The 12,861-nt window shown below is 63.4% G+C and overlaps 1 protein-coding gene across 1 annotated transcript; it reads right to left on the reverse strand.

Moving 5' to 3' along the window:
* Positions 1 to 698: 698 nt before the first annotated feature.
* Positions 699 to 10,035, reverse strand: MSANTD1 (Myb/SANT DNA binding domain containing 1). Its single transcript, XM_087828426.1, has 4 exons — positions 10,020 to 10,035; positions 6,911 to 7,175; positions 3,246 to 3,521; positions 699 to 1,430 (listed from the first exon to the last, which is right to left on the reverse strand). The coding sequence occupies exons 1-4, from the start codon at positions 10,033 to 10,035 to the stop codon at positions 1,190 to 1,192; spliced, it is 798 nt and encodes a 265-aa protein (XP_087684552.1). The 3' UTR covers positions 699 to 1,189.
* Between the last annotated feature and the right edge of the window lie 2,826 nt (positions 10,036 to 12,861).

A 12,861-nucleotide genomic window follows, 5' to 3' on the forward strand; every position in this document is an offset into this window, starting at 1 on the left:
CACCTTGCCACCGGGCAACCTCCGCCTGGCTGACCTCGGGGCCACTGGGTGGCCTCTGCCTGGCTGGGCTGACCTCAGGGCCCGGGGCGTGCTGGGTGAGCTGGCGGCGGCTGCTCTGATGACCGCTGACCGTGCGGCCTCTGGGCAGGCCGCTCTTCCTGCCCCCAGCAGCTGGCCCAGCCCAATCAGAGGGGGCTTCTCCAGGCCAGAAGTCAAACCATGTCACCTGCCACTAACCCACCTTCCTTGTCACCTCAGACCCTGCTGCTTGGGCAACATGCCAGTCCCAGGGCAGGAGGCTCCGGGGCCCAGCCTCCTGTGCAACCAGTGACCCAAAGACCAAGGAGCCGAGGAGCTTCTAGAAAGGTCTTCCCGCTGGCCAGGGGCAGAGGCAGTGAGGCAGCTGCTCTCAGGCCCAGCTGCCCGGCCAGGGCTTCCTGCGGTGCTGCCGGCCTCTGGACTCACCGGCCTCCCAGCTCCGAGTCCGGCCCCTCCCGGGCTGTGGGGTCGGCCCTGCTCTTGCTGTGATCACAACCTGCCACGAGTTTATTTCTCCGTTCCCGTGTTTGGTGTTTGTCTCCCACCCAGGCACAAGCTCCGTGAGGAGAGGCCTGTCTCAGGCCACCATCCGGCCCAGAGAGTGAGTGGGGGGGCACGTGAGTGGGCGACATTCCCTTTATTAGTTACCACTGAGGAGGCGGGCACAGCACCCCACAGCCCAGCGACAGGAATAAAAAGGCTCTGGGAGGCAGCCCGGCTCCCTCAGGGTCAGAAGGTACATTAGGGCAGATGGGGGACTCGGTGAGGGAGATACCCCTCCCCTCCAGGAGGGACTTCATGGCCGTGCACACCCGCCTCGAACCCGTTTGCATTTGCTCGTTTCGGGAACGGGCCGACCTGGTGCCCCCTCGGGGCCTGGGAAGGTGGCTCTGCTCCCAGGCAGGGAGAAAGGATCGCCCACCTAACGTCAAACGCCATCCACTTGTCCACGGTGACTGTGGCGGAGAGGGGACACTGGCACCTCCTTGCTGGGGAATCACCCAGTCACCTGGCGTGTGTCCGAGGGGGGCTTAATGCTGGAGGTGGGGCCTCAGGGTGTCCCAGGGCCTGTGGGGTCCTCACAAGGCCCCTCAGAAGGGAAGTCCCAGCCCAGGGCGGGTGGGGCCGAGGGGGAGGCGGCCCGAGTGCCCTAGACGTTGGACTTGGCAATGATCTTCTCGAGCAGGCTCATCATCCGCTCCTGCAGCTGCAGGCCCTGCACCTGCAGGAGGTGCTGCTGGTCCAGGACGCGGCGCACCTCGCGGCAGGTCTCCTCCATGGCGCGGCTCAGCCGGCGCTGCTCCTCCAGCATGGCCTCCAGCAGCCGCAGCTTCTTCTTCTGGAAGTGGCCGCTCTGCACCTTGCGCTTATTCACGGGCCGCTCCTCTGACCTGGGAGGAGGCGCCCGTGAGCAGCTGGCCAGAACCCGCAGGGGCCCCACCCGACCTCCCGGGGACCCCACTCCACCAGCGGGAAACCCAGGCCCCAGGGAGCTCAGCCGCCCACTCAGCACCCATCACCTGTGACAATGAAAGGGCCACGGAGGCCACGGACACTGCTGTCCACAGGGACCCAATGACCCGGTCACAGGACATCCGAGTCCCCTCAGTCTGGGAAGGCAGGGAACACCCTGCTACAGCACATCCCCAAATACACTGAGCGGGTGGGAGGGTGGCTCAGGTCCAGTGAGGGGCTCAGGGTGGAGAGCGCCCCCCGGGAGAGGTGAGTCAGGCCGTGTGGGCGGGGTGCTGGGCGGTGTCGCTCCCCCATGAAGCCAGAGACCACCAGTCCTGGCTGACCTTGGGCAGAGGGGGAAACTGAGGTCCCAGAAGAAAGGGCGTGGGCCTTGGACCCCTTCACTTCCCAGCCACCTGGAATTGGGGTAGGGAGGCAGGGGGACAGGCACCTAGGGCGGTAGGGCCCCTGGAGGCCCGGGCGGCTTCCCCAGGACAGAAGCCTTGTGGATGGGAGGTGACGGCAGCCCAGGCCTTGGGGTTCTGCCTGCGGCTCTGCTGTGGACGGTGGGTACCCCTGGTTGAACTGACCCCCACCTTGGGCAGAGAGCTGCCCAGTCCCATCAGACCCCAAGGCCCTGCCTGTCCCCATGCTTCTGAGTAGAACAGTGACCCAGCCAACCTCAGGGGCAGGAGAGCAGAGCTCCGAGTCCCCACGTCCCAGATCAGGAGCAACCCTGGGGCAGCTGTGAGCCTGGGAACTGGGCTCCATCTGCAGAATCACTGGCCATGACTCAGGCTTTCCTGCTACCTGGGCCTGGCTGTCAGCAAAGGCATTTTTGCCTGGGGTCTTTGCTGAGAAATCCCCGCCAGCACGGGGAACAGGATAAATAGAACAGCAAGTCCAACACTGGGGGTGTCAGAATTGAAGGGACTACCTCTAGAGATGCCTCCCTCACCCCACCCATCTGACAGACTTGAAGACAGGCTTGGGGGAGAGGCAGGGCCATGGCTGAAATACTCCCTATTCTCTTTCTCAACTGGCCAACTCCTATTCACCCTTGAAAACCCACCCCAAATGTCCCCTCCTCTGGCTCCCCACCCCCACACCACAGGGGTGATTCTCTTGCATGCCTGTCTGTGGGCATCTTGAGGGCAGGGTCACGAGTCAGGAAGCATGTGACAGATAGCAGAGGGGATGGGTACACCCACTGCAACCAGGTTACAAGGACACTCTAGAGGCTCAGCCCAGCACCCCCTCCCCAATGCTGAGGCCCAGCTGGCCCAGCAAGGGCATGGAGAAGGGGGCCCGAGGGTGGGGCCTGCTTGGCAGTGAAGGGGAGCCCGAAGCAGAAGCTGAGGGGCAGGCAGGGCCGGTGCATGGAGGGGTACACTTGGCTTTCCTCCAGGTGCCAGGCCCTGCACTCAAATCTGTTCTCTCCTGACACTCCCAGCCATCCTCAGAGAAGCTGCTGATTTATCCCCATTTTACAGAGGGAGACTGAGGCCCAGAGAGGTTAAGAACTGTGCACACAGCTAAAGAGTGACTCAGCCAGGAGACACACCCAGTCTGTGGCCAGGGCGGCCCAGACTGCAGTGACCACCTGCCTTCCTGCGGAGCCTCCCCCGAGGCCTCCGTCCCTGGAGGCGCCCGCACGCCGCCTGGCCCTCTGCAGCCTGCCGGGACGGCACCGCACGACAGACAGTGGCGCCTGCCCCGCCAGGGTGGCGGGAGAGGGGGACACACACTACCTGAACTTAAGGGACAGTAAGCTGGAGGAGCTGCTGGAGCGTTCGTCCTGGAAACGGCCTTCGTAGGAGCACCGGTTATACGGTGAGTACAGAGGGGCGGACTTAGCCGACGGCGACAGGGACTCCTCGGTCTGGGACGTGGAGGGCCCCGGCTGCTGGCCGTCCGGCAGTTTGCCATCACAGGACTCGGGGACCTTGGCCAGAATCCTATCAATGGCTAGGTAATAGGGCCAGTCGGGCGGGACGGACTCGCTATCTGTCATGCATTTTAATTTCCTGAAACGAGACACACAAGAGCCAAGGGTGAGAAACAGACCTACTCCCGCCCGTCCCGCCCGGCCCCTGGCAGAGGCGCCACGGCTCCGGGACCCAGGGGGCCACGTGGCTCGGGCGGCAGCCGCTCTCGGGCAGACAGGCCAGGCTCCAGGGCCAAGGTGACACTGGACTGAGAAAGAAGTCAGACTCGGGACCTACTTGGCCTTGGACATTAAAAGCCCCAACGTCATGAGGTCACAGTCTGGGCCGAGACCGCGGGCCAACTCCTATTGTTTCTCTCCTTCCTTTGCTACAGTGTCTGAAGTCTCTACGTGAACAGGTCCTGCTTCTAAATGAGCTAACCAGGTATGGTGAAACACTGTAATGTAACAAAACATGTCATGCGCACAGGAATAAAATATTGCGAATACGCTAGCGTAAAATATCGTAACATAATGAACGTGTGTTTCTAAAGAGGCCGCCTCGGGGAGCGAGACCCACAGGAGTTAGGAACAGGCTTCAGTACCCGAGTCTGTGTCTCGTGCCTACCACTTTGCTGTGTGACCTTGGGAAGGTTCATTAACCTCTCTGAGCCTCCATTTTCACGTCAGTAAAATGGGGATGACCAAAGCAAGCTCCTCACACGGCTGTAAGGAGAGTTTAGTAAGACGATGCCCGGTGCCTGGCAAACAGAAAGCTGTCCAGATACCACGCTGGCTGAAGGCACCAGGAGGCGGCAGGGCTGGGCCTGGCGGGGCCCCTGCTCACACTGCCCAATATCCCTCATCCCCGCTTAGACCTCAGGCCAAGGGTCTGCCCTCCGTGGGCCCGAGTCCCCCCAGGCCCTGCGTCCTGCCCTTCTGTGCAGACTGGCTCTGGGCCTGGGCCATCCTCTGGGGGTGGGGGGTGGGGAGATGAGGCTGCTGGAGAGCTGGGCAGCCTTGACCAGGCCAGGAAGAGGCCACACGGTGGGTGGGCGAGAGAAAATGCCCCATCAGACGCAGTGATTCCTGAGGCCCAGGGCTCCCCAAGGCCTCGAGCCTTAGCCTGTGCCCCCCAGGGTCCTGCCCCATGCTCCTCTGATGTGGGGAGACCTTGGAGCTAGACTGCCCTGTGGCTGGATGCTTCCTGTCTCCCAACATGGGGCTCCCCGCCAGGGTGTGGCCACTGGCTGCTGGAAATGGGGAGGCCACCTGAACGAGTCACCCCAGCCCACAGGCACCACCAGACGATGAGGGGCCCAAGGCTCAGGGAGGCGAGCAGAGGCCACCACAGCAGGATGTGGCCTTGGGGACAGCACCCACCACGCGGAGCTCCCTCAGCAGAGCACCAGGGACAAATCATGCAAGGAGGAGCATGGCTGCTCCGCCTTCCCAGACTCGGGACGATCGTCCATCCCCTGGAGGCTGCGCAGACGATGGGCGCAGGGGGCAGAGGCCTGTGCCTAGGCCCATACCCAGCATCTGCCCGGGCTCCTCTCCAGCTCCTCCGGGGGCCCCACTCAAGCCAGCCCACTCCTGGGAGGAAAAAGGAAAGGCCTGCCCCCAGCATGGAGGCCCCCGAATTCCAACAAACCACGTTCTGTGGAACCTGGCCGCCCCAGGCTTCCTTAGCCTGACAACCTCAATGTATAAAGAGCTGCTCTGAGAAAACAAGGAAGGCCTCTGCTGCGGGGAGGCCTGGGGGGCACAGGTGAAGAACCAGTCAGCCCAAGTGTCAGCCTGTTAGGGCTGTGCAGCCTCGGGCCAGTCTCTCTCCTGCTCTGGGCCTCAGTTTCTCCCTGGGGGACAGGAGCTGTGAGGTATCACGTGCGAATGCTTCCTAAACTGTGAAGTGGGGTAATGTGGGCAGCCCTCCAGCCCGGCCCCAGGCCCTGAGTGCCCCGGCGCCCACTCTGCGCACCCTCATCGTCTGCGGCTGCCTCGGCCACCCTCCACCTCCCAGAATGGAGCCCAATCCCTCCCCCGGGACTCAGAAGCTTTCAGGATAAAAAACGAATCACCCAGCCAGACAGCGATCAGAGCCCGAGCGTTACCCGGTCCGGCGGGAGGCTGAGGGGCCTGCGTCCCAGACAGCTTAGCCCTGGTCCCACCACCAGCCGCAGCTGGAGCTTGTCACTGTTTCGCTAAGTGACTCTGAGGCCTTCTCACCAAGCAGCATGTTTCTGGTTGGGGGTATGGCTGGGGTTGGGTCTGGGGGTCAGAAATGGGCCTTTGGAAGGGGCCAGACTCTGGACCTGCTCCTCCAAGGGCCATAAAAAGTTGAGCTGATGCAAGTGAAACAGCTGGTTGTGAAGAGCCCGCGGGGCCTCTGCACACCTCCAGGCTACAGAGGGCCGGAGCCCAGGCGGGTGGGGGGTTTGTCTCCTTGCCCATCGGGGATGGGCCTCCCCAACAGAGTGTGGCTCAGGGTGCAGTGCCTGCAGGGCCCGTCTGCACCCAGCCCTGGCCATGTCTCTGCTCCCAGCCCAGGCCGCCCACAGGCCCCCATGCACTTGGTGCCGCTCTCCCCCACAGGCCCCTAGCTCCTGCATGACCTTCACCCCAGCAAGACCCTGGCCTGCCTGCGACCTCCAACCAGCCAGTGACCTTCACCCTGACCGTGACCCTCTCCACACTGTGCCCCTCTGCAGATAGGCCTGGGCCCCATGAACCCCCAGGCGCTTGGCCTGTGGGCCACACTTGGCTCCCTCCCTGGACGACTTCGCTGCCTAGCCCGGTGCCCGGCTGTGACCCTGACCCAGCAGTGCTCCCAAGGCTGCCAGGCCAGTGAGCTACCGTGGAATGGGTCCCACCACTTCCTTCCACAAACAAAGCCCTCCCATGAGTGGGACCCTCCTGGGCGCCCAGGGTTTCCCCAACCCTGAGGTCAGCGAGGTGCTGTGCTCACAGGGGACTCTGTGGATGCTGAGCGTCAGGACCAGGCAGGACACACAGGCCTGGGAGCCGAGCCTCTTTCTTGCCTCAGGCCTCAGTTTCCCTGTCTGTTTAGCAGCATCCTAACTCCCTGCTGTGCAGAGCCACTGAGCCTGAGCTGGTGGTCTGCAGGCTCCTGGCTGGGGCGCATGTGTGCAGGCCAAGGGACAGCTGCCTGAGGGGATCTGGGGGGCAGTGCTGAGGGTGCCCTCGGGGCAGCTCCGACAGAGGCCCAGGGGAACCTAGATCCCTCTTGGCCCTGCCTCTGCTGGGGCTTCATCTCCCCCACCTCCCCAACGGGAGGCTGCGCAAGCGGTTCCTGTGGCCCCGTCTCACCTGTGGGGCTCGGCCCAGAGAGTACCCTACCTGCTTCCTGCCAGCAGCAGCGCCCCCTGCAGTGCAGGCTGGGCCAGGCGAGGGCCACGGGCGCAGGCGTACAGTAGGGATGGCGCGTGCGGTGGTGGCCGCGAGGCGGGAGCGTGCGCAGAGCCCTACCTGTACTGGAAGGTCATGTTGGTGATCTTGATCTTGATCTCCTCGCCCAGCCGGCGCTCGCCGGTCATCTCCAGCAGCTTGCTGGCCATCTTCTCGTACACCTTGGCGTTGCGCTTGGTCTGCTTCAGCTCGTCAAAGAACTCCTCCCAGACGAGCATGAGGCCGCGCATCTCGGCGTCCGTCCAGTTCCGGGCCCGCCGATGCTTCTCCGTCTGAGGGGACACTAGGTAGCTGGGCACCTCGGCCGTGGCCATGCCGGAGGCACCTGTGGGGTGGAGGGCGCGGCTCAGGGAGGCCCGCGGCCCGCGCGCCGTGGACGGACAGGAGCCCCGCTCTGGAAAGGCAGCTCCGCGCTCAAAATGGGGCCTACGTCTGACAGGCAGGAATTTAGTTAAAAGCTTTTAAACGGGAAACGTCATTTTGATGTCACGTTTCCATAGCAACAGAGCAACTGCACAAGCTACAACAACAGAAACCTTTTAACTGAAAGCGCAGGAATCGGTGCCGCCGTGAAGGGCCATCAATATTGCAGCGGGCGGGCGGCCCGAAACCTGCGGCCCAGGCTCCGGCCCAGGCTCCGGCCCTGCCTCCGCCCCAGCCTGGCCGCCAGGCCTCCACGGCCACGGCCACACAGAGCCCAGCGCCTGCACTGGGCGACCTGGCTCCTGGGAGGTGGGACCCAGGCCACAGCCCCCACCGCAGCTTGGCCCTGGCCCCCGCAGGCCCACGCAGGCTGGAGCCCAGAGAGCGCCCAGGATGGCATGAGACAGGGACATGGGCAGACAGACAGGGAGACAGGAGATGGAGAGGACAGGCGGAGGGGGTGGGGAACACAGAGAGGGAGGGGACGCAGGAGCCAACACCCTCAGGGACGTGCCAGCGCTCCTCTCCCAAGGCCCACGCACAGCGTCCCGGGCAGCGTGCTCACGCTTCACAGTGGGGAACATAACCGTGTGAGCACCAGGCTGGGCGAGAGCGGGGCTCCGGCTCTGACCCCCGCTTTGGGCTCGTCTCCCTCCCTGCAGGCGGGGCTGTTTGCAGGCCTGGGTGATATGGGGTGAGCTGAGGAGCCAGGACAGCTCCTGAGGCCAGAGAGTAGCTGGGAGCAGGTGGTGTGTCCCTCCTGCCCTGGGCAGCCTCACTACAGCCCCAGCCACTCTGCATTAGCACCCAGGCCGGCCTCTTCCACCCGGCTGGGCGGGGCGCCCCTGCATCCTCAGCACCCTGCAGGACAGGGCTTGGTCAAGGCTGGCCCAGCAAACAAACGAACAAGTGGAGGGAACGACCTTAAGTAACCTCCCTTCCAGTAAGGACCTAGACTTTGCCTTTGCACTTACTGGCAAACTCCTATTCATTCTTCAAAAGCCTGTTCCGCCATCATCTCCTCCCTCACGCCCTCCTGCTCCACTGTGATCCTTCCGCTTTCCTCTGCTGCCGACCGGGCGCCCTGCACCAGCCTGTGCTGCGTCCTCTCCCCCAGCTGCGGGACCCAGGCTAACACACGTGCATGGGCAACCGCCACGGGAACCGGGCACTCCGCGTGCCGGGCACTCTTCCACACGCGGCAGCCGTGTGCTCTCCGCTTGGGCCCTCACAGACCTTGAGAGGGACGCCGGCACTGCTGTTAATTCCCACTTTACAGACGAAAAGCCTGAGGCTGAAAAGGCGACGTCAGGCAGGGCCAGGCTCTGAAACCAGGCAGCTCGCTCAGAGCCGGGTGGCACCCGGTGCAGCTGGCAGGCTCCCTGTGAGGGGCACTGCCACCTCCTCTACACCCACCAGTGCAAACTGCTGCGGCCTGGCCCAGCGCTCCCCATCTCCCAGGGTCTCCTGAGGCCCCCAGTGCTGACCCTTGGCTGCTGGCACCGGCTGAGGTCTATGGCTGTGGGACCTTCACCCTCATTCAGTGGGACTGTTGGGGCTTGACTGTGGCTCATCCTGGTGTCTCAAGGGCCAGGGGACATGGACACTGGCCTCCGGCACCAGCTGGGTGGGGAGGACACCGTGAGACGGTGACGCTATAATGGGGGTGTGGACCAGAGGTGGGCCTACGAGCCAGGCTGGGGGTGGGCCCCCCACCTCAGTGGGGCTTAGGGACTGAGGTCCCTGCCAGGGCAGCCATGCGGGGACAGGAGACCAGAGCAGGGGAGCCTGTGGGGACAGCAGGGAGGAAGCGCCAGCTAAAGGCATCAACATTCAAACATGAGAAGATAAAAGCCATCGATGAGCCTGAGCCATCGCACCTGCTGGACAGGCCCCTGCCGCACAGGCCCGTGGAGCCCCAGAGATCCCGCCTGGCATCCTAGGGCTCTGGGGGTGGCCTTAACTCGGGGAGTGCCCAGGATGGGGCAGCAGCAGGTGAGCCCTCCTCCCTGCAGTCGTAGTGGAGGGCAGCGGGGCGGGCGACAGGGACACATGGGGGGTCTCAGAGCTGGTTCCTGGGTCAAGGCCCGGCCCTACCGTCAGGGGACACTGCCGCCTGACCCCGCAGCACTGCCCGGAAGGCTGGTGGCTGCTACACTCCTCAGGGCCTAGGTGCCGGCACAGAGCACTCAGGAGTTTGCAGAGTGAATGAGTGACCGGAAAGCCCTCCTCCAGGAAGGTCCTGCTCCTCAGGCAAAGGATGTGACCTTCCTGAGTGGCCCTGCTCTTGGCTCTCGGCCCTGTGGGGGGCCGGGAGAGATAGAGCATGACCTTGGAGCTCCTGAGGGGGGCAGAGGCTGGGTGCAGGCCTGGTGGGGCTGCCGGGTGGCTGTCAGGACATGCTGCAGGCCAAGCGTCCCCGGCCTGGGTTAACACCAAGATAGCCAGTGCCAATGCCTCCAGGGGCAGTGGCTGGCCCATGGGGCATCACTGCTCTTGCTCAGGGCTCTGGCACCCAGGTGACCCCGAAGGCGGCATCTCCACCTGTGCTTGTCCTCCAGCTGGCATGTCTGGGGAGTCAGGGGAAAGGCTGGACTCCAAAGGTCTCTTCGCAGGTTTTAGTGGACACAAGAAGCCCTGAGAGGGGTCCCCTGGGGTCCAGAAGCAGAGCCCTCACGCTGGGACCCCAAGGACAAGGAGGAGCTGGGGGTGGACCTGTCTGTTCCCTGCTGGGGGGGCTCCATACCTTGGCACAGCTGCATGGCCTGCTGGGACCCTCAGCCTCTGCAGGAGGGGGAGGCAGAGGGCAGAGAGCTAGGCGTCCGGCTGCACCTGTGAGGGGGACAAGGGGCGATCAGGCCGAGGCAGAGGTCCGGGGATGCCTGCTCTCGGGCAAGGCCTCGCCTCCCTCCCTCCTGCCCCCCACGTGGTGAGGCAGCCTCCCTCTATGATGCCCAGCACCTGGCGGCCAGCACGGGAGCCCACGGCAGGGAGTGGGCAGCCCCAAGGGCCTCCAGGCAGCAGCAAGTTGGACCCATCAGAGTGGGTAGGGAAGTCCAGCCTTGACAAAAGCAGAAAAACACTCGGGGTTTGAGAGACGTGAGTCCGGGTGTGGAAGGCAGGGGCCTGTGGGCTGAGTTTGCCGTGTTGACACCACCCTTTGCCCTGTGTATGCCAGGTGCCCTGGCCGGATGGCTCCACTGGGCCCACCCATACCCCAAGCACCCACCCCTGGGTCAGGGCAAGTAGAAGCTTTGCCAGTGGCTCCGCCCATCCCACTCCCCATGTGGGGGGAAGGCCTAGGAAGTCCACGGTCCCTAGATGGCACGGCTGTGACAGGGTAAGGCCATCTGGGTGGCCCCTGGGTGGCCTGCTTTGGAGGATGGTGGACAAGCAATCCAACCAGACAGAGGAGCCAGTCTGCAGAGGCCAGAAAGCTTGTGGGAACCACAGGTGATGCTCGTGGTCTCCCAGGTCGTGGTGACTCCACAAAGTGGCTGAACTCTGTACCCCTGGGTCCTGTCTGCACACCTCACCCAAAAGGCCACGGCCGGCTACCGAGGGACAGGCCAGGCCCTGGGCACACTCACTCCACACGCCCAAAAGGCTCGAGAACCTCAGGTCAGGCAGGGGCTTCCTCTGAGAAAAGAAGGGACAGGCCCTTTGCCTCGGTGGCCAAGCGGTAGCTTGTAGCAGACAAGCCCGTTCATGCCAGGGGCTCAGCCACTGCTTCCCACGAGACAACAGGGGTGCCCAGGGGTGCCAGCCAGGGTCTGGCAGCCCAGGTCTGGCCCAGGGAAAGGGTAGGGCTTAGGTAGCTCTGAAGGGTGCAGCCACAAAGCCCTGGAGTCATATCACAGAGGAGACAATTTTGGGAGGTGAAGCCACCACCCCCATCAAGTGTTTAGAGAGCAACTGAGGTGAGAACTGAGCCTGACATGGCCACGTGGCCTGTCCACCTGGCCTCAGCAGCCAAATGCTGTCCCTGTCCCTGTGCAGGAGGTTCTGTGCCTCAGGAGGGTGGGGCTCGGGGCTGCCGCAGAACCTCAGGAAGCCCGATGGGCCCAGGCTCCGCCGTCTCTCCGGGCACCCACCACGCTGCCGGGTCAGGGCTGCCTGCTGAGGGAGGACACTCCCCCACGGTACCGGAACCCAGGGGACTTCAGGGACATTTCCACGGTACCTGCCCAGGCAGCTCACAGCCTAGTTTTTCTTTGCAGGTTGGAGAATAAACACCTGTACCCAGAACGCCAGTGCAAAGGCCCAGGATCTCAGGGATGGGCCCTTCAGCTGAGCAGACTTCAAAGGAGCTGCTGCTCTGGGGGACTTACCAGCTCCAATGGCCACGGCGCCACGGCCACAGCCCAGGCGCAGGGGTGCTGATGGCCAATGTGGCCAAGGGGCCAGCAAGGCCGAGGTGGGCTTGGAAGCCAGGTCCCGGCCCCACATGTGCACTGCAGTCCCGGCCCGGCTCCTGCACATCCTGAGCCAATGTGGAAGCAGATTCAGTGCTGAAACACGTGGCCCCATGTGACTGCATCACGTCACTTAACCAGCCTGCCATCGGTGGCCAGGATCTGTTGGGCGGAGGACCACCGTGCTGGGGTCAGTGGCCACATACTCGCCCAGACGCGCTCTCCCTCCGAAGCACCGGACCTGTGCTCGTGCGGCACAGCCTCTGCTCGTAGAGTCTGGGTTTTCCCAGAAGCAAAGCAGCCTCGCAAGTTCAGGGTGTAATTTTTCCTTTAATTCAGATGTACAATGTTTGCAGCAGTTTCAAAAAGTTAAATATACATCTCAGGTCAGTCCTCCCCTCCCCTCCTAAAAGCAGTCAGGTCTGGGTCAGGCTCCAGGATGCGCCCATCCCAGCTCTGCAGGCCCCCAGTGCGGGCTCGGACCCCCGACAGCCGCTCTGCCACAGCCCCAAAGAGCCCAGAACCAAACCACCTGGCAGGCTCGTGACGGCTGGGGTGGCCACAGTGTGCAACAGGGACAGCAGCAGCTGTCCAGGGCCAGATGCGTCCTGGAGCATCCGGGGGAAGTTCCTTCCCCTGCATTAGGAAGGGACAGGCTGGCAGAGGGGGGAGCATGGCCCCAGAATCAATCCAGGCCACCTTTAGCTGTCACTGCCACCTAAGCAGGTCCCTCCCTGCCGAGGATGCACATGAGCCAGCCCCGGAAGCAATGCCCATCACCCCCAGATGGAACAACTCCCCTCACCCAGGCCAGCAGCCACAAGCCCTCACCACAGAGGGAGGCAAAAAAGCCCAAGTGATGGGGAGGGGGAAGAACGGGGGGAGAACGGGTCACTGGGGAGAAAAAGGGACATCTGTAATACTTTAAACAAAAATAAAAATTTAAAACAAACAAACAAACAAAAAAAGCCCAAGTGAGGGCACAGGCAAGGAAAGCAGCCCGCGGTACCGAGAGGAAGCTGGTTCCACTCCCCCAAATCACAGAGCGCCAACGGCACAGCGCCGAGCTCCTACTGCTGTTCAGCGTGCCACCCACAGACCCAGCCTGCTCACTCCAGCTCCACAGGACTGCCCGCCTGGGGCCTCGAGGGCTTGAAAACAAACCCAGCAGTG

This window comes from Miniopterus natalensis, chromosome 1, assembly GCF_054644295.1.
Source record: "Miniopterus natalensis isolate mMinNat1 chromosome 1, mMinNat1.hap1, whole genome shotgun sequence".
Classification (NCBI taxonomy): Eukaryota; Metazoa; Chordata; class Mammalia; order Chiroptera; family Miniopteridae; genus Miniopterus; species Miniopterus natalensis.